General features: G+C 43.0%; 1 protein-coding gene across 1 annotated transcript in view; it reads left to right on the top strand.

Moving 5' to 3' along the window:
• Positions 1 to 22011, top strand: part of LOC147701016 (phospholipase A2 inhibitor and Ly6/PLAUR domain-containing protein-like) — a 773169-nt gene extending 751158 nt beyond the window's left edge. The window contains exon 8 of the mRNA XM_086929290.1: positions 21785 to 22011. Coding sequence (XP_086785416.1) covers positions 21785 to 21975 — 191 coding nt within the window. The 3' untranslated portion in view covers positions 21976 to 22011. The remainder of the gene's footprint in view (positions 1 to 21784) is intronic.
• The last annotated feature ends 2548 nt before the right edge of the window (positions 22012 to 24559 follow it).

Genomic DNA, 24559 nt, shown 5'->3' with positions numbered 1-24559 from the left:
ATCGGACCAGAATGCCTCAACTCACGACTATCCTTCTACACCCCCTCCCGCCAACTTCGCTCTTCCAGCCAAGCCCTCGCCACTGTACCTCGCATCAACAAGACCACCATGGGAGGCAGATCCTTCTCATACCTGGCTGCTAAAACATGGAACTCACTCCCCGCTTACCTTCGCCTCACCCAGAACCACCTAGCATTCAGAAAGCAACTTAAAACGTGGATATTTGACAAGTAATCCTCCTCCCATTTCTAAGCGCCTTGAGACCCTCTGGGTAGGTAGTGCGCTATATAAATTCTCTGACTTGACTTGACTTTCACAAATAGTCTTTTAGGTTTCATGCTTTTCCTCCCCGCATGCATAGTAAAAGTTTTCTTAACATTTAAAAACAAGTTCAGACTTAACATAAATTCACAGTATCTATCCAGCTCTCGCTGCAGTTCCACTGATGTTCTAGCCAAAATGACCGCGTCGTCGGCATATAGCAAAGCGGGTATATGCCGACGACCGACCGAGGGGAGGTCTCTACTTCCCTCAAGCATTGCTGTCTCAAGGCCATTTGTGTAGAGGGTGAATAGAAAGGGGGCCAGTACGCATCCCTGTCTGACCCCCTTTTCCACACTGAAGCTGTCTGTCAGTTGGCCCTTTGTCCCGAAACGCACTCTGCCTGTTGTTCCGGTATAGAGTTCTCGTAGGAAGTCTACAATAGGGGGATCTACTCCCATTTTCAGCAGGATCATCCACAGCCTTGAGTGTATAACACAATCGAAGGCTGCGGATAGGTCCACATACACCATGTGAAAGACACTCCCCTTGGCCTCTAAGTACTTACCTGCCAATAGGGTCAGGTTTAACGCTTGATCCACAGTGCCTAGACCCTCGCGGAAACCGTATTGTATATCTGATATAGCATTATTAGTAACAGCCCACTCCTGGAGTCTCTCGAGAATGATCCGACCAGCGACCTTCCCGAGAGAGTCCAGGAGAGAGATAGGCCTATAGCAAGTTGGTGAGTTTCGGTCTCCCTTTTTAAAGATCGGGACGAGTACAGAGGACTTCAATGATTTTATCAGGCCTTCTTCTAGTGATGCGTTTAATACATTTGTCAGGAGCGGGGACCAGAGTTCTTCCTCGTATTTATAAATATCAACGGGAACCCCGTCAGGCCCCGGGGCCTTGCCTATTTTTGAGGATCTTAATGCTTTCTGTACCTCGTCATGCGTAAATTGCAGGTTTAACGGATAGATAACTTGATTCAGCAAGTCCATTGTTTCCGTATTATATGATGGACCTAAACCAAAAACGTTTGAGTAATGATTTACCCATTCAGTGTTAGTGATTGCAACGTCGATAGAGGGTATATCCTCCTTACCTGTGAGGTATGGTGACCTTACTATTTTCCAGAACTCAACGCTATCTTTGAGTTCTGAGCTTTTCTTTAGACGCTCCCATAGGTCGGTTTTTATCTCTTGTTTTCTGTTTTTAATTGCTAAGGCATATTCTCTCCTTAGAGAGGTGATTTTCACCCTGTCTCTATGTTTCCTGCCCAATGCTTTTTTTAGTTTTATGTGTGCTTTAGTACAAGCTGAATTAAACCAGCCTTTCTTTTCGCAGTTAATCTGTTTACAAGATCTAGTTAGTGCCTTTTTTATCTTTTCTGTAATAGTGTTGAAACTAGCTATTATATTGGAACTTTCTGCCTCATAGTCTAGACAAAGTGATATCTCATTTTTACATGCTGTAACTACTCCTGAGGTGATCGCTTTTTTATCAACGTTTCCCCATTTTAGGGTGTAACCATTAAGGGACCCCATCTCTAGGTTTTGTTGATGCAGTAGAGAAAATGTATCAAAATCTTTTTGTTTTTTTTGTTCTCTTAAGATGATTGCAATCGGGAAGTGGTCGCTTAAAGGGTTTTTGACTACTTCAAATAATTCTATATTTGGACCTTTATGTGCTGAGATCATAACGTAGTCTATCAGACTCGTCAGTCCCCTACCATTAAAGGTTGGTGTAAAAGGTACTTGGGAGGTTTTTAGTTTGTTTGCAAAGCCCAGTTCTAGTTCAGTTACAGCCTCGTTCAGTTTTTCGCCTTCATGTGAGTGAGTAAAGTGAGTGATCATATTACCATCATCTTCCTCTATCCCACATTTATCTGTGTTATTATTCTCACATAAGTGGATATTAAAGTCACCACCCCAAAGTATGGTGCATGTTTTATTAATGAATTTCTCTTTTAAGCCTTGTAAAGTAAGAGAAATCTCTTGAAGAAGGTTAGTCAGATCGTCTAGTTTCTTGTTATTATAGAAGTTTACAATAATGTATAACGTCTGTTTAGTTGTCTTTAGAATAACTATTTGGTAATTCTCATGTAGTTTAACAGGAACTATCTCTTCATGGTGTAAAGTATTGGCTATATAGATAGTTAAACTGCCACTGTTTCTTCCAGATGAAGATTTTTTTGCTGAAGAAAGGAAAGTCTTGTATCCCATTATATGTAGTGGGTCAATAGCCCAAGTTTCCTGAAGACAGATAATACTGCACGCAGTCACTTGGTTTAAAAAGTTAGGGTTTGTTACTTTGGCCAGCAAACCTGCTATGTTCCAGAATGTTATATGTATTAAGGAAGTACTTTTGTTATTACTGGGAGAAGTTATCTTAATTATTGAATTTCCCTGATGTTGAGGACTGATTTTTGTTTGTGCTAAGTTAGTTTCATCATTTGGTCCTACTTGATTTTGGGTAATTAGGGTATTCTCTGCTATTGAGTTATGAATGTCTATTCCCTGAGTATTGAGGGCGCTACCTGACATCTGGCCTTCTGGGTTTAATGTATAGTTCTCTAGTCCTACAAAATAAGTATTTTCTTGTCAATCATTGAAGTCAAGAGTGGAAAGTGCAGCAAACCTATTTTGTGTTGGAATACTATAGACATTGCCAGGTGCGGCGGCAACTTGTTGCCAACGAGGGTCCCTATATTCTTTGTTTGGCATTGTAGACAGATAAGGGTGAGGTGTGAAATGAGAATGGACCTGTGGTTGATGTCTTTGCATATGAATGTTCGGATATGTAGATTTGGGATACTGCTGTAAAAAGGGGGAGTTGTTTACAAACATTGGATGGTGATCGAAAAAAGGGGTGGCTAGATTAGATTCCATTGTTGGTACATCAGTGATCAGATGCCTATAGAAGTACCCCAGCGGGAGTAAGGTAGTGTTAAATTCCCAGACCGAGGGTGGAGGGGCTCTAGCCAGAGTTTTCTCGGCCCATTGTGGATTTTTGAAGCTTATAGATACACAATCACCTTCGAATTTTTTCTTTAAAGGGCCTATCCATCCTACTCTCTGTACATGGTTATTTCTCCTGTGCATTCTATCGGATAGTTACAGTTTGCTATCAACCAATGCAGGATCTTATTTTTCAAAGATGAGTAAGTTTCCTCTTGATCATGCCTAAGCCTAGGCACGTTAACCAGAATCAATACATAAGCACCACATTCGGGAGGAAGATTAATTCTTGAAGGGATCTGCCTTGAATTATATGGTGGGTCATGTGTTAGCCGGGGATTTTGAGAGTTTGTGGTAGTAGAGGTTGAATGGTTGTGTCTCTTTTTTTGTTCCTGAGATGGTATTGTCGTCTTTCCTGGAGTAATTGTTACCGGCTGAGTGCTAGTGGTTGTACTTAGAGTTGGGCCATTTCCTGTGGTAGGGTTGTTTGTAGAATTATCTTTGCTTACTAGAGTAAGTGGATTTGGTTGTGGTTTGGTTTTGTTGTTCTGGCTACAGATGATGTAACTTTTTCTGTCTGTTTTGTAGTGGTGGTTTTACTGATATTTGCTTTTCCTGCTGTGTTGGTAGGTACAATGTCTCTAGTGAGAGTCTTTTTGTTAACAACGATGAGTTCCTCAAGTTTCTTTTCAATTTGAGTCAGTCTAGATTCGATTGGTGAAATGAAGATCGCCAGGAGATTGCCGACACTTTCTATTAGTTGGTCATCTTTTATTTGTTTTACTGATGCATCAAGGTTATTTATATACTCCTGGACCTTTTCCTGCATGGCTTCAGTTGAAGGGTCGGGTTGTTTTGTTATTCCACTGGCTGTGGGGTACTTGATTGTGGTTTTTCTAGATGGAACTTTAGATTTTTTACGTAATTTTGCAGCAGGAGGGATACTTATTATTGGTTGTTGAGTCTGTTTACGAATAGCGCCCTCTTCAGTGGGTCTTAATAGTATAGGACTATTCGCTTCTGTGTTTTCCGGAGTAAGATTTATGTTTAGATCTGGTGTCTTTTCAAGATCATTACTCGTGTCAGAATCACAGTCAATCAGTGGGTCTGTGGCCGATAAATTGATTTCATTAGGAATGGTATGAATATCAGGCCGTATTTCTTGCAGGCAGCCTAGTTGTTGTTCGTGTTGTTTAACAGGAGTTTTTGCCAACAAAATTTCGCCAAGGGAGGAACGTTTAGTTGTTAATAGTTCATATGAGGCCCTACGCTTTGCAGCTTCTAAGTCTTGTGAGACTCTTCTTTCGAGGAGAGAGATGCTTAAGTCAATAGCGTCATGAGTTCTCGTGATGAAATTGTCAATGGGGCCAATGATGGATGTACTGTTTGCTGCAGCAGTTTTGCTTCTACTTCCCCTGGTAGACATTGCGGTGTAATTGTAGCCGGGGTGCGATAGCAAGCACTGATTGGAGAAATCAGAGGTCTCCCGGTAAGCTCTATGTCGTGAAAGGTGTTTAGGCTTTGTATACTAAGTAGCAGGGGAGATTTTTAGACACATTCAGGTGATAATAAAAGTTTACCTGAAGTGGCGTTGGGCAAAGATGATAAGGGGGTGTACCCAACCCGACCTCCTCGTCCTCTGAGGGCCTCAGAGGGCCCGCCCTTTGCCCGGGCTTCGCCCGGCGTCCCGCTCGCGTCCCGCGAGACGGGGGTGATACCGCGACATTTCCGCGCCAGGAGGCGCATAAATCAAGTATGTCCCGCTAAGCCTGCTGGGTGTTGTGGTCCTATGCCTGTGCCACGCCCACACTCCACTCGACAGCCGGACTCCCGAGATTGCTTGAATGGGTCACACGGCGGGAGGCGGGCGGGCTGGGTCTGAGGCAATATCCCAAGCGGTGTCCCAGGGCAAAAGAAGGCAGCGCCTATACAGTGGTAAGAGTCTCTGAATTTTTAGAAAGGTTTCACCCCCTCGACCGGGGTGATACTTGATTTATGCGCCTCCTGGCGCGGAAATGTCGCGGTATGTCCCGCTAAGCCTGCTGGGTGTTGTGGTCCTATGCCTGTGCCACGCCCACACTCCACTCGACAGCCGGACTCCCGAGATTGCTTGAAGGGGTCACACGGCGGGAGGCGGGCGGGCTGGGTCTGAGGCAATATCCCAAGCGGTGTCCCAGGGCAAAAGAAGGCAGCGCCTATACAGCGGTAAGAGTCTCTGAATTTTTAGAAAGGTTTCACCCCCTCGACCGGGGTGATACTTGATTTATGCGCCTCCTGGCGCGGAAATGTCGCGGTATGTCCCGCTAAGCCTGCTGGGTGTTGTGGTCCTATGCCTGTGCCACGCCCACACTCCACTCGACAGCCGGACTCCCGAGATTGCTTGACGGGGTCACACGGCGGGAGGCGGGCGGGCTGGGTCTGAGGCAATATCCCAAGCGGTGTCCCAGGGCAAAAGAAGGCAGCGCCTATACAGCGGTAAGAGTCTCTGAATTTTTAGAAAGGTTTCACCCCCTCGACCGGGGTGATACTTGATTTATGCACCTCCTGGCGCGGAAATGTCGCGGTATGTCCCGCTAAGCCTGCTGGGTGTTGTGGTCCTATGCCTGTGCCACGCCCACACTCCACTCGACAGCCGGACTCCCGAGATTGCTTGAAGGGGTCACACGGCGGGAGGCGGGCGGGCTGGGTCTGAGGCAATATCCCAAGCGGTGTCCCAGGGCAAAAGAAGGCAGCGCCTATACAGCGGTAAGAGTCTCTGAATTTTTAGAAGGGTTTCACCCCCTCGACCGGGGTGATACTTGATTTATGCGCCTCCTGGCGCGGAAATGTCGTGGTATGTCCCGCTAAGCCTGCTGGGTGTTGTGGTCCTATGCCTGTAACAACGGAACTGTTATCCTAAGCACTCTGTTTCTGTGAAGTTTTATCCGTTTTAATAATTCTGGAGGTAGGAGCCTCAGTCGTCGCACGCAGTCAATGGACGTGCCTAATACACGAATGAATGTGGAGGTTGGAGCACCAACCTCAAGACTTGGCGCCAAATTTAACACGAAAACACAGTTTTCTTATTAGTTTTGTTTCAGTTTATTTGATTGATTCATGTTCATTTAGAAACGAATTTCCTGGTAAGTTAATCCATATTGATTTTTAACAGACATAATATCCATCTTATGTCATGCGTACATTCAATGTATAATCCATTTTTCTATACACCCTATGCATTTCGGGTCAAACTAACAAACGTGACCCTTCGTCAGGGGTCTGTAAAGGAAAATCAGACAGGACCAGATTAGTCACTCGCTACTGTGTAAAACAATGAAAATGCTCTCAGCTTATCAACATTACATTACTGCGTTTGATATCGGTTATGCGCATTATCTGTGGACCTTGTTGCAATCTACTCAATGCCTCATGATAATAAAGAGTGGATGAGCATATAAACACGGTGTTGACTCCCCTTAAATTGCTAAACTGGGTCTCAGTGGCATATTTAATCATAACGCTGAGTTACAGGACTTACGTGAGTTGGGACGCAGCGCGCGTCTCCGAAGGGTTTCTGAATGAAATTGACCGCGAAGGATCAACAGTCCTAATAGGCTGAATACTCGGTCACGTGCCCGCGGCCACATCCAATCATGATGCGGTAAGCGGGACATGTGACATGAGTGAAACGGCTTCATAACAAAGTGAATATCGGAAATGAAGTTGCGTGATATACTGAGTATGCAATTACACTAGAAATTACTACAGCATGATATTAATGGATAATGGGCAAAAAATTACGTAGTTAAATAAAACTAAATCGAAATTTGAAGTCATCACATCAACATTGAAAATGTACATTACCAATTGAATGCGGGGTACAGTATGTTGCAAAAGACCATGCTTAAAGATCAGTCCAATTATAGAACCCAAGAATGTTCGATCCTGTCATTCAGCCCAAATGGGTATGAGGAGTTCAGTTTTTTCATCCAATAATATTCCGCTCTCAACCTTTGTTTTATTGGATCCATGTCGGGGCGCTGTTGGATTACCTCGACCACAGTAAATTTTAATTGCGAGATTTGGTGATTCATCTCTTTCCAGTGAGTTGCCACAGCTGATTTTAGATTGTTGAGCCTGATATTGCTCTTGTGTTCCGTGATTCGAATCTTGACTTTGCGCTCAGTTTGGCCTACGTATACTTTGCCACAGGGGCATTTTATTAGATACACACAATTAGCAGTGTCGCACGTACTTGAGTGTTGTAGTTCTATTGAAAAGCCTTTGGTAGGATGCATTAGCGTTTTACCACATATGACGTTGTTGCAATGGGTACAGTTAAAACATTTCGACATTCCTTTCCATGTTTTTTTCTCCTTAGGCGGAGTATTCAAAAGTTCCTTCAAGTTTTTTGATCTTTGGTAGGCGAAAGTGATGTGTTCACTATATAATTCTTTCAAATCTGGTTCTGTTTGGATCAGATGCCAATGTTTTCTGATGGTCTTTTTTATTTTTTCTGAATCCGAAGAATATTTTAGAACACATACCGTTTTTAGTTCAGTTTGTTTGATTTTAGGTGTCAATAAGTCTGTTCGTTTGAGTTTATCTACTTTCATAATGGCTTGTTTGAGAACATCCTCTGGGTAACCTCTTTGTTTGTACTTGGAAGTTTGATCTTTGATCGCATTAGGAACTTCTTCTTCAACTGATATGATTCTTTTAAGTCTTATATATTGTGATACTGGTAGATGTTTTTTTAAGGCTTCAGGGTGGAAGCTCTGAAAGGATAGGCAGGCGTTTCTATCAGTGGATTTCCGAAACACTCTTGTAGTGATCTCATTTTGATTAAGTGTGATGTGTACATCCAGGAAAGATATGCTTTCGTTTGAAATGGTGTGGGTGAACTTGATCCTTTCATTGTGACTGTTCAGATTCTTAATGTTGTTTTCCAAGTTCTCTTTGGATCCACTCCATATTAAAAAAATATCATCTATGAAACGTTTGAATGTCACTAAACCTTCAATCCATGTAGGATTTTCGAGAATGTGGTCTTTTTCGAATTTTTGCATAAATATATTTGCATATGAGGGGGCCCCCCCAAAGCCCATAGATGTGCCATTCGATTGGTTATAGAACTGACCTTTCCATTCAAAATAGCTGTGATACAGCGCAAACTGCATCAGCTCCATTAGGAAAATTCTCTGATAGTCTTCAAGTTCACTGTGTAGCAAACTCCACTCTATAGATTCAATGCCTTCTTTGTGCGGAATCGACGTGTACAACGAGACCACATCGATGGTACATAGCCAGTAAATCTCACCTTCTTTTAGTTCCACATCGTTCAAGATAGTTAAAAAGTCTGTTGTGTCCTTGATGTACGTTGTGCTTTTTTGAACAAGAGGTTGTAGAAATTCATCCACGAATTTGCCTACTGGTTCCGAGATTGATCCACAGGCCGAGACTATGGGTCTGAAAGGTGGTCTAACAGGGTCCTTGTGAATCTTGGGCAACATGTATACTTGCGGTCTTCTTGGGTACTTGAGATGGAAAAAAGCATGGGTTTTTTGGCTAATCCATTTCATGGTAAGTGCATGATCAACAATCTGATATAACACGTCTTGATATTCTTGTGTTGGATCTGAAGATAATGGTAAATAAATGTCTCGGTTTTGAATGTGGTTGTTGACACTCTCATTGTAGAATTCTGTGTCCATCACTATGAGTGCTCCTCCTTGTACACATCACACTTAATCAAAATGAGATCACTACAAGAGTGTTTCGGAAATCCACTGATAGAAACGCCTGCCTATCCTTTCAGAGCTTCCACCCTGAAGCCTTAAAAAAACATCTACCAGTATCACAATATATAAGACTTAAAAGAATCATATCAGTTGAAGAAGAAGTTCCTAATGCGATCAAAGATCAAACTTCCAAGTACAAACAAAGAGGTTACCCAGAGGATGTTCTCAAACAAGCCATTATGAAAGTAGATAAACTCAAACGAACAGACTTATTGACACCTAAAATCAAACAAACTGAACTAAAAACGGTATGTGTTCTAAAATATTCTTCGGATTCAGAAAAAATAAAAAAGACCATCAGAAAACATTGGCATCTGATCCAAACAGAACCAGATTTGAAAGAATTATATAGTGAACACATCACTTTCGCCTACCAAAGATCAAAAAACTTGAAGGAACTTTTGAATACTCCGCCTAAGGAGAAAAAAACATGGAAAGGAATGTCGAAATGTTTTAACTGTACCCATTGCAACAACGTCATATGTGGTAAAACGCTAATGCATCCTACCAAAGGCTTTTCAATAGAACTACAACACTCAAGTACGTGCGACACTGCTAATTGTGTGTATCTAATAAAATGCCCCTGTGGCAAAGTATACGTAGGCCAAACTGAGCGCAAAGTCAAGATTCGAATCACGGAACACAAGAGCAATATCAGGCTCAACAATCTAAAATCAGCTGTGGCAACTCACTGGAAAGAGATGAATCACCAAATCTCGCAATTAAAATTTACTGTGGTCGAGGTAATCCAACAGCGCCCCGACATGGATCCAATAAAACAAAGGTTGAGAGCGGAATATTATTGGATGAAAAAACTGAACTCCTCATACCCATTTGGGCTGAATGACAGGATCGAACATTCTTGGGTTCTATAATTGGACTGATCTTTAAGCATGGTCTTTTGCAACATACTGTACCCCGCATTCAATTGGTAATGTACATTTTCAATGTTGATGTGATGACTTCAAATTTCGATTTAGTTTTATTTAACTACGTAATTTTTTGCCCATTATCCATTAATATCATGCTGTAGTAATTTCTAGTGTAATTGCATACTCAGTATATCACGCAACTTCATTTCCGATATTCACTTTGTTATGAAGCCGTTTCACTCATGTCACATGTCCCGCTTACCGCATCATGATTGGATGTGGCCGCGGGCACGTGACCGAGTATTCAGCCTATTAGGACTGTTGATCCTTCGCGGTCAATTTCATTCAGAAACCCTTCGGAGACGCGCGCTGCGTCCCAACTCACGTAAGTCCTGTAACTCAGCGTTATGATTAAATATGCCACTGAGACCCAGTTTAGCAATTTAAGGGGAGTCAACACCGTGTTTATATGCTCATCCACTCTTTATTATCATGAGGCATTGAGTAGATTGCAACAAGGTCCACAGATAATGCGCATAACCGATATCAAACGCAGTAATGTAATGTTGATAAGCTGAGAGCATTTTCATTGTTTTACACAGTAGCGAGTGACTAATCTGGTCCTGTCTGATTTTCCTTTACAGACCCCTGACGAAGGGTCACGTTTGTTAGTTTGACCCGAAATGCATAGGGTGTATAGAAAAATGGATTATACATTGAATGTACGCATGACATAAGATGGATATTATGTCTGTTAAAAATCAATATGGATTAACTTACCAGGAAATTCGTTTCTAAATGAACATGAATCAATCAAATAAACTGAAACAAAACTAATAAGAAAACTGTGTTTTCGTGTTAAATTTGGCGCCAAGTCTTGAGGTTGGTGCTCCAACCTCCACATTCATTCGTGTATTAGGCACGTCCATTGACTGCGTGCGACGACTGAGGCTCCTACCTCCAGAATTATTAAAACGGATAAAACTTCACAGAAACAGAGTGCTTAGGATAACAGTTCCGTTGTTACTATTTCAAGTCATACCTAATCCTTCAAGCACCAACCCTCAAAATGCAATTGGATGACATAGCACTCACAACTACCAACAGAGCCGAAACTTTAGTATACTCAGCAGATGAAGCCAAAGATATCTATGGGCTCATACAGGAGACCAGACACATCACTCCTCAGAAAACGACTGCAGTTCAAATTCTCAGACAGTTTGAATACATGAGCAAGAAAGAAATCAATCAAAGGTTACACGCAACCACGTTGATACATTACCACAAAAATCAGAGAATACCGAGGGGACTCAGGATAGCGCTTAAGCCCATGCTTTGCAACAATAACAAAAGATTTCTAGAAAAATGGTACCAGATATTGAACAAATGCTCTCTTGATCTGATCTTGTTAATAGTTGAAGAACTTTCGAAGGCATTAACTGAACTAGAAGAAGAAATCAAAACTTTAAAAGATGAACTCAATAAAATTCCGGATCTTGATAAAACATTGGAAGAGGTTAATTTAAAACTTGATCGTTACGCCAAAGAGGTGAATGAAAGGAAAATCAGAAAGTATCGTCGTGATACTTTAGACTATAAATTAGAAGAGGTGTATACATGGGCGGAGATTTATCACCAACGCAAATGGCAAACACAACCTCAAAAGAAACAATCTACGACGACATCATCACAGGAAAGCGTGGTATCGGACGCAGATATCGCACAAACTAGACCACCCATCGCTAAAACCATCCAACAAACCGAGACACCCTCTACCAGTCAACCAAGCAACCAACAGACGGCTTTTTTAGACATAAGCCCAGCAGCAAACGAACCACCGCCAACCCTACAACAAGAAGGGCAAAAAAGAAAAGAAACAGAGGAAGAAGTGGCCAAGAGGACACGGAGCCAAGTACAGAAAACAACTTAGTAATCAACATTTCCTCCAAACTATTGACGCATATGGAGAAGAAAGTATTGAACAAAGGCACCACATTTGTCCCCACGTATAGGTCCAATACAGGTGAAACCGAAATAGCATTGTTCAAATTTTTCAGAAATTTGAAACTAAGACACCACTTTAAAGACATCAATCCTCAGATCGTGATTCCTACTTGGGATCAGCAATTCAAACCGCCTAGTACTTTCTGTGCACCCACCACCCATAAAACTCTAGAAGCTTTCGAGAGATCTGTGATGTCAGACATCCAAAAAATCCCTTTCAGTAAACCAAAAAAACACAATTTGAATACCAAAGAATGGAATACTTTGAAAAACTTGTGCAACGACAAAGGATTAACCTTCCAAAGAGCAGACAAAGGAGGAGCACTCATAGTGATGGACACAGAATTCTACAATGAGAGTGTCAACAACCACATTCAAAACCGAGACATTTATTTACCATTATCTTCAGATCCAACACAAGAATATCAAGACGTGTTATATCAGATTGTTGATCATGCACTTACCATGAAATGGATTAGCCAAAAAACCCATGCTTTTTTCCATCTCAAGTACCCAAGAAGACCGCAACTATACATGTTGCCCAAGATTCACAAGGACCCTGTTAGACCACCTTTCAGACCCATAGTCTCGGCCTGTGGATCAATCTCGGAACCAGTAGGCAAATTCGTGGATGAATTTCTACAACCTCTTGTTCAAAAAAGCACAACGTACATCAAGGACACAACAGACTTTTTAACTATCTTGAACGATGTGGAACTAAAAGAAGGTGAGATTTACTGGCTATGTACCATCGATGTGGTCTCGTTGTACACGTCGATTCCGCACAAAGAAGGCATTGAATCTATAGAGTGGAGTTTGCTACACAGTGAACTTGAAGACTATCAGAGAATTTTCCTAATGGAGCTGATGCAGTTTGCGCTGTATCACAGCTATTTTGAATGGAAAGGTCAGTTCTATAACCAATCGAATGGCACATCTATGGGCTTTGGGGGGGCCCCCTCATATGCAAATATATTTATGCAAAAATTCGAAAAAGACCACATTCTCGAAAATCCTACATGGATTGAAGGTTTAGTGACATTCAAACGTTTCATAGATGATATTTTTTTAATATGGAGTGGATCCAAAGAGAACTTGGAAAACAACATTAAGAATCTGAACAGTCACAATGAAAGGATCAAGTTCACCCACACCATTTCAAACGAAAGCATATCTTTCCTGGATGTACACATCACACTTAATCAAAATGAGATCACTACAAGAGTGTTTCGGAAATCCACTGATAGAAACGCCTGCCTATCCTTTCAGAGCTTCCACCCTGAAGCCTTAAAAAAACATCTACCAGTATCACAATATATAAGACTTAAAAGAATCATATCAGTTGAAGAAGAAGTTCCTAATGCGATCAAAGATCAAACTTCCAAGTACAAACAAAGAGGTTACCCAGAGGATGTTCTCAAACAAGCCATTATGAAAGTAGATAAACTCAAACGAACAGACTTATTGACACCTAAAATCAAACAAACTGAACTAAAAACGGTATGTGTTCTAAAATATTCTTCGGATTCAGAAAAAATAAAAAAGACCATCAGAAAACATTGGCATCTGATCCAAACAGAACCAGATTTGAAAGAATTATATAGTGAACACATCACTTTCGCCTACCAAAGATCAAAAAACTTGAAGGAACTTTTGAATACTCCGCCTAAGGAGAAAAAAACATGGAAAGGAATGTCGAAATGTTTTAACTGTACCCATTGCAACAACGTCATATGTGGTAAAACGCTAATGCATCCTACCAAAGGCTTTTCAATAGAACTACAACACTCAAGTACGTGCGACACTGCTAATTGTGTGTATCTAATAAAATGCCCCTGTGGCAAAGTATACGTAGGCCAAACTGAGCGCAAAGTCAAGATTCGAATCACGGAACACAAGAGCAATATCAGGCTCAACAATCTAAAATCAGCTGTGGCAACTCACTGGAAAGAGATGAATCACCAAATCTCGCAATTAAAATTTACTGTGGTCGAGGTAATCCAACAGCGCCCCGACATGGATCCAATAAAACAAAGGTTGAGAGCGGAATATTATTGGATGAAAAAACTGAACTCCTCATACCCATTTGGGCTGAATGACAGGATCGAACATTCTTGGGTTCTATAATTGGACTGATCTTCAAGCATGGTCTTTTGCAACATACTGTACCCCGCATTCAATTGGTAATGTACATTTTCAATGTTGATGTGATGACTTCAAATTTCGATTTAGTTTTATTTAACTACGTAATTTTTTGCCCATTATCCATTAATATCATGCTGTAGTAATTTCTAGTGTAATTGCATACTCAGTATATCACGCAACTTCATTTCCGATATTCACTTTGTTATGAAGCCGTTTCACTCATGTCACATGTCCCGCTTACCGCATCATGATTGGATGTGGCCGCGGGCACGTGACCGAGTATTCAGCCTATTAGGACTGTTGATCCTTCGCGGTCAATTTCATTCAGAAACCCTTCGGAGACGCGCGCTGCGTCCCAACTCACGTAAGTCCTGTAACTCAGCGTTATGATTAAATATGCCACTGAGACCCAGTTTAGCAATTTAAGGGGAGTCAACACCGTGTTTATATGCTCATCCACTCTTTATTATCATGAGGCATTGAGTAGATTGCAACAAGGTCCACAGATAATGCGCATAACCGATATCAAACGCAGTAATGTAATGTTGATAAGCTGAGAGCATTTTCATTGTTTTACACAGTAGCGAGTGACTAATCTGGTCCTGTCTGATTTTCCTTTACAGACCCCTGACGAAGGGTCACGTTTGTTAGTTTGACCCGAAATGCATAGGGTGTATAGAAAAATGGATTATACATTGAATGTACGCATGACATAAGATGGATATTATGTCTGTTAAAAATCAATATGGATTAACTTACCAGGAAATTCGTTTCTAAATGAACATGAATCAATCAAATAAACTGAAACAAAACTAATAAGAAAACTGTGTTTTCGTGTTAAATTTGGCGCCAAGTCTTGAGGTTGGTGCTCCAACCTCCACATTCATTCGGTCCTATGCCTGTGCCACGCCCACACTCCACTCGACAGCCGGACTCCCGAGATTGCTTGAAGGGGTCACACGGCGGGAGGCGGACGGGCTGGGTCTGAGGCAATATCCCAAGCGGTGTCCCAGGGCAAAAGAAGGCAGCGCCTATACAGCGGTAAGAGTCTCTGAATTTTTAGAAAGGTTTCACCCATTCGACCGGGGTGATACTTGATTTATGCGCCTCCTGGCGCGGAAATGTCGCGGTATGTCCAGCTAAGCCTGCTGGGTGTTGTGGTCCTATGCCTGTGCCACGCCCACACTCCACTCGACAGCCGGATTCCCGGGATTGCTTGAAGGGGTCACACGGCGGGAGGCGGGCGGGCTGGGTCTGAGGCAATATCCCAAGCGGTGTCCCAGGGCAAAAGAAGGCAGCGCCTATACAGCGGTAAGAGTCTCTGAATTTTTAGAAAGGTTTAGGGAATTCATCTTTAAGACTCACATTTAGCCCGATTCATCGATCAAATCTTTTAATGTAAAAAGCGCTTCTACCTTTCACAAGAAGAAACAAGCATTTGCAATGCAATAGATCTCACATTTGCAAAAGTTTAAGCTTTCGGCATTGTTAATGACAATGCCTTTTTTATTTGTTTTGAAACCAACATATAAATACATGGCATTATCATTGACAATGCCAATAGCTCACACTCTCGCAAATGCGAGACCTATTGCATTGCAATTGCTTGTTCTAAATTGGCTTGGTAATTTTAGTGTGCTTTTTTACTATAACATGCTTTGTTCTCTTTGAACTTAACACACATTTCTCTGTGGAACTGCCTGCAGATTATGCAACTGTTACATGGAGCTGTACAGCTTTTCTCTTAGAACTCCACTGAAACCTAACACGTGTATGTTCATAAAGCTGGTAAAGGTGCCCTTTCAAACACTAATAATCCACTTTCTGACATCCCCCTTATATGTACATAGCTGTTTATATGTCCCTGTTTAGGCCAGTAACCACACTTATCGCATGGCTATACAGTCATTACATAATTTTGAACAGTAAGTACTCCATATCCCAGTAATGAGAAAACATATTTGGTTGGGCACGTTGTTGAGTTTCTGTTCACGCAGCTTGAAAATATTTGAAAGCCCCACGTCATTGCAGGTGCTTTAAAATCTTTTGGTATTAGTGTGGCAGCCTAAACACAACCTACAATTAGAACAGTACTTTGACAGTCTGGTGTTAATTATGTTTGCAGCGTCAATGGAACCAAGATTTCACTTGGGGGTTACTTAGTCCGGGATATCACATTGAACTGCATATTCCTCAGTAGTTTCCTGAGCTTTCCCCATCTCTATTTCAGAACATTCTCGATAAGACTGAAATCCTACCCAAGGCCAAATACAACAAGCTACTTAGAATTTAGACTGGGAGGATTGTTCCCTGTTCCTTGTCCTGAAACTGCTATGTCTTCTCGCTCGCAGACACAGGGCTCGTCACTACTCTAGAGACACTGCCCACCAGAAGCATTGACTATGCCCCACGAGGACTGGAATCCGAATCAACACTACATTACCTCCCATAACACTGCCCTGGTCTCTTCCTCCAACCACATCTCTCTCTCCCATTATACCCAACCCCCGTCACCAGCTTACCTGGCCCGCACCGACGACTGTAGAGGTAGGGGTTTCAGCAGGCAGCAGACACTGTCGACCGACCTCCCGAAATGTTGCATCCCAATAGCACGTTGAGCTCTGCAGGGCTCTGAAGATTAGGCCAGCGGAAGAGTTTGCAGAGTAGCCACTGGGGCGTTGCGGGCAAGCCGCCCACCCATAGTTCCGCCAAGCAAGGGAACAGTGGGACACCCCCCCCCATCATAGCTCCTTTGGATTCCACGGCCTCCAGGAGCGCATTGAGGGTCCGTAAGCGGTTGAGAAGTGATTAGGTGACTGCTTTCAGTTCGGGGTCTGGCAAAAGAGGGGACCTTGAGGATCCCATGGCGGGAGACTGAGAAAGGCTGGGGTGCGGGGGCTCGAGGGAAAGTTGTCCTGGAAGAGGCAGCAGGTCACTGTCCTGTCCGAGTCCTCCATGCTCGTTGCTTCGCCTCCGTCCAGCCCCTTTGGAGATCACAGATGTTTCTCCATTGTCTGTTTAACCACATCATTGCTACTGTATATTCCCACTGTGTGCTGCCATTTGCAAAATCCCATTGTTTGTGACAAGGTAAACTCGTCAAAAGCACAGCGCAGGTAACACCCATGGCGAGTTGACCTTGTCACAAGCATCGAAGGGGCTAAGAGGTGTCCCCTGTCCAACCCCCAGGAGTCTCCGAGGGGTTCCATGATGCCCTCAGGAGATCCTAGCAGTACCTGCATTCTGCCACACATCGGTCCTCTTGAGCAGCAGGGCCGTGTGTTCTCCATCCTCGTGGCCCTGCGAGGGCTGCACTCTGCTGAGGGTCATCGAGCATTGAGGGGCTACGCTGGGAAGAGGCAGAAGGTAGTCAAAGGGGAGAGGAAGGTGATTCAAAGGGCAGGGAGGAAGACAAGAGGGAGTCGAAGAGGAGGCTGGGAGAGGAGCGGAGAGAGCTGCGATGGAGGAAGAGTGGGCAGGAGAACCTGAGCGTGTACTGAAATGCCGGAGGAAGTGAAAGCGAAAGCACGCCATCCTCGCGTGCACTGGCTGGAGGCGGCCGGTGTGTGTGTGTTTGTAGGCGCAGGACACATAGAACTTGCCGAAGCAGGCGCTGATGGAGTTCAGGAGGTGAGAATGGGCTGAGTCGGACCACAGGCTCATGCTGATGTGTTTAGCTGCCATGGGGCTGCCCCCAGGGGAACCAGCGATGGGGATGGCCGGCCTGCTTTGGATTATACTCGGGCAAGACTACCTGTGAGTTTTTTTTCTCCTCACTTTTCCCTCCAGCCAGAACGAGTTTCCCAACTGCCGGGATTACAGATCCTTTATCCTGTCCCTGGGGAGGGAGGGGGGCAGGCACTCATACCAGAAACCCAATAAAGGATAACATGGGGAGGGAGGGGGGGAGGGCACTCATACCAGAAACCCAATAAAGGATAACAATCTAAATGTAATTTTTTTTCAAAACATTTTAAAAACATTCATAAACAGCCTGCACCGCCTTCCTCCTTGTACTTATGCTCACAATCAAGGAAATATTCTATGTCTTACTGCTGCGAGGAGGTAACCAGATTGCTTTGAGACATATTTTAGGATCTCTGAGAGAGGCAGGAATAGTTAAGGGATGCTGTGGTGCCATTACAGTCTTAGGGCCATATGTATCATAGTTCCGTTTTGCGATTCCTAAATAGCGATTTTTAAGGAATCGCTATTTAGGAATCGCAAAATGGTCTGTATGAAGAAATTCGCTTTTTTTAGCGATTCCTTAATCTTCCTTAATTGCGAATTCGCATTTTGCGAATTCGCAATTAAGGAATAATTTCCAATGCATTCGGAATGATTGCGAAATAATTCTCAAATTGCGAATTCGCAATTTGCTAATCGCAATTTGAGAATTATTGCAAGGGTGCAGGGGTGTCTAAAGGACACCCTGCTGCTCCCCTGTAAATTACATGTGTGTGCATATGGGGCACATACATCCCCAATGGGCATGTATGTGCGTCATATGCCACCCTCACAAATGCACAATTGTGCATATTTACAAGAAATCGCAAATTACCACCAACTACAAGTTGGTGGTAATTTGCAATTTCTAAACCTGAAATCGTAAGTCTAAAAATCTTCATACATTGCATTTAAGGAATCACAAAATTGCGATTCCTTAAATGCTTAAGCAAAATAAGGAATCGCAATTTTTTGCAATTCCTTATTTTGCTAATGTTTCTTACATTTCAAAATCGGTAAAAAGGCTGTTTGCAATTCGCTAAGGACGAAATTCTGCGAATTTCGGCCTTACCGAATCGCAAAAGGTTTGATACATATGGCCCTTTCTTCATTCTTTGAAGTTAGTAGTGGGACTTATGTGTGGGGAATATAAAGATTACTCTAGTGTGCACTGTAATGATTTTCAGTGACAGTTTGGACTAGGTAGCCTTTGAATGGTGAAATATTTTTTCTGTTTGGGCTTGTAACACTGTGGTGGGTTACCGTTGATGCCGGTTAGCAATCACAGGTTTTTTTGGAGGCTGAGATGCAGTCTCAAGTTGGCTAGCAGGGAATGAATGGTCAGGTCCACTGAGCAGATGCAGACAATGCTTCCTTCCCATGTCTTTAAAGACCCTTGACACATGGATGGAAAAATCAGCAGAGACTGTAGTGCAGGGGGTCCTGTGATCCATCAACACTTTCCTGCATACTTAAAAGCAACTCCTTTAAAGGCTTCTCTTGTAGAGGTCCACTTAAGAACTGTATTCCCATTTGCGAGGTGCTATTAGCGGGTGTAGCGTGGCATGTAGTATGGCGGAGCGCGCATGAGGCTCACACCTGTTTGAATGTACATATTGAAATGGCGCACAGCTGTAGCTCATAAGGTCACTCCACTGTTGTTTTAGCGAAAGCACGCCCAGTATCTGTTCTTTTAGCAAAAGCCCGCCATGCTCGCCTGGGCGGCTGGTGCATGTGTGTGTTTGTTGGTGCAGTTACGTCATGTAGCTCGCTTTCGTGGACGGAAGGGGGACAGTAGATGTGCAAAGCGCGGCACGTTCACATTTCCAGTCCGGCCTGCGCGTACCCATCCCCTGTCTCCCTTGGGAGGCAAGTTAGCGACAATAGATCTCGCTGGCTACAGCGCTTTTGCGCTGCGTCGCCAGGCAAGACCTAAAATCTTGACATTGAGTGATAAGGCAGCGGAGAAAAGCACAATAACACAGCTCTACAACCGCAATCTCGGCCTCAAGACTGGCTCAGATAAGGAACAAAGTGAATCATTGCACTTCAGAAGAAATGCTCAGCATCAACTTATGCTTCAAGATTAAAAAACTCTAGAGTGAGTTTACCGACACTGACCATACTGACAGTGACCAGTCAGCAACATAGCTTTGCAAAATAGTGGCACAGTCTTTACAGTGATGTGATTGAATCTCATAGGCAGTACAAATATACCAAACAGTGGATAGGTAGAGCTAAATCTGGGCAACTGTGGCTGGATGGAAAGTCCTACAATTGGTAACTGCGCCACTCAAGGGCATCTCCTCCACCAAGGCGAGGGGCGTTGCTCCACTGCTCTCAGAGCAGTGGAAAAAGGAAAAATAAAATTATAACATTTTTATTATCATTTTCTTTTTCGTAGCTGGGGGTTGTGTTAGGGCGGGGCAGGGCTGGTGTCACAAGGGGAGGAGTGGTGGGCACTCTCTACAGTGGGCGTGACGGTTTGGCTGGCCGTCTTGGACCGGTCAAACAGTCATGGGCTCTCTGCATGTTCTCCATGTAAGACACAGCCTGGGTGGAGAACATGCGCAGGCTCCCAGTCCTCCTTTGAGCGCCGAACCACAGTGCTCAGACCAATCACAACGATGCATTGCAGCATTGTGATTGGCTAGCGGGAGCCTGTGTGCTTTCTGCTTCTGGGATTCACTAGAAAGAGAAGCCACAACGGAGGAGAGGCAGCGACTGTGAAAAAGGAGACTCTTTTGTTTGTTTGTTTTTTCTTTCAACCTGCCTCACCATCCCGGTTCCTTGCCAGCCGCCAGCGGTGCCACTGACTTATCTAAGGTAGCTCTCTTTAGAAATTCCTGTGCCAGGAGAAATCATTAAATTATTTTTTGCGGTCACATGCATCATCCGGCCTTTTGCGAATTCCAAATTGCGAAAAATAGGGAATCGCAATTTGGAATTCGCAAAATGGGATGCATGTATATTTTCGCATTCGGTAAAAATCGCAATTTTTACCGAATCGCAAATATTATGCGAATTCCAAAGTGCGAATTCACAATTCCCATTGATTCCTATGGGCCAAAAGGCCCATAGGGATCAATGGGAAGGCTTTAACAAATTGCGATTTTCTTCTTGAAAATCGCAATTTGTTAATGCATTCCAAGGGTGCAGAGGGGAGTCCAAAGGACCCCCCCTGCACCCCAGAAATGTAATTTGAAGTGCATGTTTCACACACACATGTCCTAAGGACATGTGTGTCTGAAACATGAAAGTTTAAAAAATTCATTTTTGAGCTTTTCAAAACTTTTTGCAAATTACCACGAGGTTCAACCTCGTGGTAATTTGCACCTCCTAATTGCTAATTCGCAATCAGAAAAACAATCATGCATTGCTTTTAAGGAATCGCAAATTTGCGATTCCTTAAAAGCAATCGCATTTTTGGAAATCGCTAAAAATAGCGAATATCACAAAAATGCATGATGCATCCCAAAAACTTATTTAGGAAGTGCAAACGGCCGATTTTACTGATTCGCACCGTTTGCACTTCCTAAATAGGTTGATGCATGTGGGGGTTGGAGTTCAAGTATGAAAAACAAGCACAAACATATAAAAGTACACAAAGTCAGTGGGGGTCACACCAAACAGACAAAAGGATGACCAGAGAATACAATGCTGTGTACTCAAGTACACTGTCATGGTGGTTGACCTTAATGATTAGTTGATATTCTGTTAAACTTTTGACTATTAAGCTTGTCTCAGTTATATGCTGTGTCATGAGAATTTATATTAATCTTACTCTCCCATCTAAATATTTCCTCCCCCTAAAACAGCTCTAATTTTTTGTGGTACTCACAAACATGAACATTTCCCACCATCATTATGAAAGAAGTACTTTAACATCGAGATTGAATGTAATATACTGTGAATCATTGTATGTGACGGACACATGACTATTATTAGTAATATAAATATATTTTAGAAATTTATTTTTTTAATAAATAAAACAAAAAAGTACAAAGAATAAAATGCTTTTGTTCTGTCACAGGTGTAGAGAAGTCCAATGTTGCCTTCCGTGGTTGTGCGAGTCCAGACCTTTGTAGCAGGGGTGTTACCAGGACATCTGAGAACAACGTATTCACAGAGACCCAGATCATATGCAAGGATTGCGGACTCTGTCGAGATGACAACCTCTTCCTCGTGGCCCTCACACTGCTCCTGCTGAAGCTCCTACACTAGCCTGATATGACCAAAGACCCTTCCTGCCTCACCACACTTGACGTTCCACATGCTTTCAGATAGCTGCACCTTTGTCCTAAACCTCACAGACGTTCATCCACACAACTGTAGTTTTAATAAACGCTGTTTTTTGTTCTTTCACTCCTCATCATAGCCTCTGAGAACTGCCTTCAATACTGCTTTTGTTTAATTTGTTTAATGGAATCACATTGCAGTGTACTCTAATGGCACGCCTAGTAATGTGAGATGTGCCACAAAAGGCTTCCTGTTACGACTTTGCATTCCTTCTTAAGGAGCTGAACATATGGTCATTATGGACCTGTGGAGATCAGGACCCTGAGATGAGGCTAATCCTTGTCATACTCATTCTCCCTAACCATCCATGTCCTTGGAAAAGTGGCAGGGACTCCTGCAGGATTGCTAAATCATATAGGGGAGCTGGTGGTGACTTCAAAGCTCATGTTCATTGGCTATGGAATGAGACATTGTCGAAGAGAACAATCTTTCTCTATTGTTCCCACTCCCGTACAGTTACCCTCAGCGCCCATAGATTATGCGCAATTGAAGAGCAGATCATTTTTAGGTCTTGGCCTGCGTAGGCTGCGCTTGCGCAGTCTCGCTGGCGAGATCTTACGTTTTCCAGAGTGGGGCTTGAACCCGCCCCTCTTCTCCATTGGCTGGATTCCTAAACGGAGGCCAGCCATTGGAGAAGAGGGACGTCTGTCCATTTAAACCCAGTCTTTTTGGGATTGAGGGGTGTGTTTTTCATTTCTTTCTCTTCTCTTCCCTTTGGCTGGAATTTTACATTCCAGCCAATGGGAAGAGGAGAGAAAGAAAAACATGCCCCCCAGTCGGAAAATGACGGGGCATTTCTCAGAGATATTTCCGCATGACCTCGGAGAATCATGGTGGTGTGGAGCGCCCCTCTCTTGCCTTCTGGAGATGGCAAGCGCGTGTTCTCTAAAGAAATTGTCATTTGGCTGTTGAGTGTCATTCATAGGGGTCCCTAAAACCACGGAAATGGAGAATACACACAAACATGTTCACACTCTCAACGTCTGAAACGGGTGAACCAGGACTATGAGATTGTAATATTTATGCAAAGATTGGTCAAGTCCTAAGGAGTTCTGCCCACCCAGAATAAAATACCTTTGAGACCACCCTACGTCTCTTGGTGCAGAGACCCCCCCACACTGTTCTTCTACACCACCACCAGCTGACTCCTGAGTATACCGTCAACCTTGGTGTCGTCACAGTTTGTTTACGTCTTGTGGATATCTTTATGGTTGATTACGATTCTCTGAAGTTGCTTACTGTACATCTGTATTTCCTTTTGGCAAATTCTGCTCATTATATTTATAGTGATGAAACTGTCATTTTTCTTGCAGATGCCATTGTCTCGCCAAGGATGCACAATTGCGCTTAAATATTACTTACTATCTCTGACCAGGTGTGGAACTACTTGTGAACCATTTTCACCTTTTTATCATCTCATCCCGTGCTTGGCCTGCGATCCTCTGTCATAGGTTGAACCATAGACGTCAATTCACCAAAATATGAGGGGTAGTGGAAGTGCATCAATTTGTTTTAACCCCGATAGCATATGGCATTTGACATGCTATCAACTTCCAGCAGCTGTTTGTCATCTGTTTAACATTTCTAGTTTCTGTCACGTCTTTCTCACCTGTTGCTGACTCTTGTTCACTCCTCCTTTCTACCTTAACTGTGTCTTTCTCACTGATCTCCTCATAAAACATGTTTTCCCCTCTCTCACCTAATTTTGTCACCTGTTCTATCTCTTTTTACAGTCATCTTTCTCCCTCCTCCTACTCCCTTACCTGTGTTTTTTCACCTGTTTGTCACAATAATATTGGTGTCTCTTTCAACCCTCTTTGTTTCTCTCAAGCATACATCCACCTGTGTTTTCTTTTGATCACCCATGTCTTTGTAGTGTCCTTTTCCTTACGTTATTTTACCCTTCCTTTGTCTCAAAGCCGTTTAACTTTACCTCCTCTCTCCCTGTCCCCTGTATTTGTTTCTTACTCTCTTCATTTGTTCAGGGGCAACAGGAGGCACAGAGATGATCCACATTACTTGGAACAATAAATTATTCTTTTCCAAGGTAGCTACTGTTCTCTAAGGTCAGGGGATCGCAGTGACAGTGCTGGGGGTAGTATGAGGCAAGCCAGAGGTCGCAGCTGTGACTGGTGACCCTAAATGACGTTCATGGGTAGAACGTTTCATACAGGCGGAAGATTGGCCTTGAACTTTAATTGAAGTAGTTGGCAGGTATAAAGCAACCCTATTTTGAATTTGGGCGGTCATTATTTTCCCTGTAAATATATGGCATTATTTTCCCTGTAAATATATGTTTAGCATTTCTCTAGCCAAATGAGCAGCAGAGTTTTTACAGTTATGTGGAAGAAACAATAAGGTTAGGATATAGAAAAAGTAACGTTTTGAACAATATTAGTTATTTAGGTGTGTCTGAAAATGCTTGGTTTTAAGCATTTTTAAGAAGTCTGGCACATAGGAGTTGAGCCTGGGTTCTGTAGGTAAGGGATTCCATAATCGTGCTTAGCAG

The sequence above is a fragment of the Lissotriton vulgaris genome, chromosome 7 (genome assembly GCF_964263255.1).
Source record: "Lissotriton vulgaris chromosome 7, aLisVul1.2, whole genome shotgun sequence".
Taxonomy (NCBI): domain Eukaryota; kingdom Metazoa; phylum Chordata; class Amphibia; order Caudata; family Salamandridae; genus Lissotriton; species Lissotriton vulgaris.
Note: the sequence above shows the minus strand (reverse complement) of the source record. Positions and strands in the feature narration are given on the sequence as shown.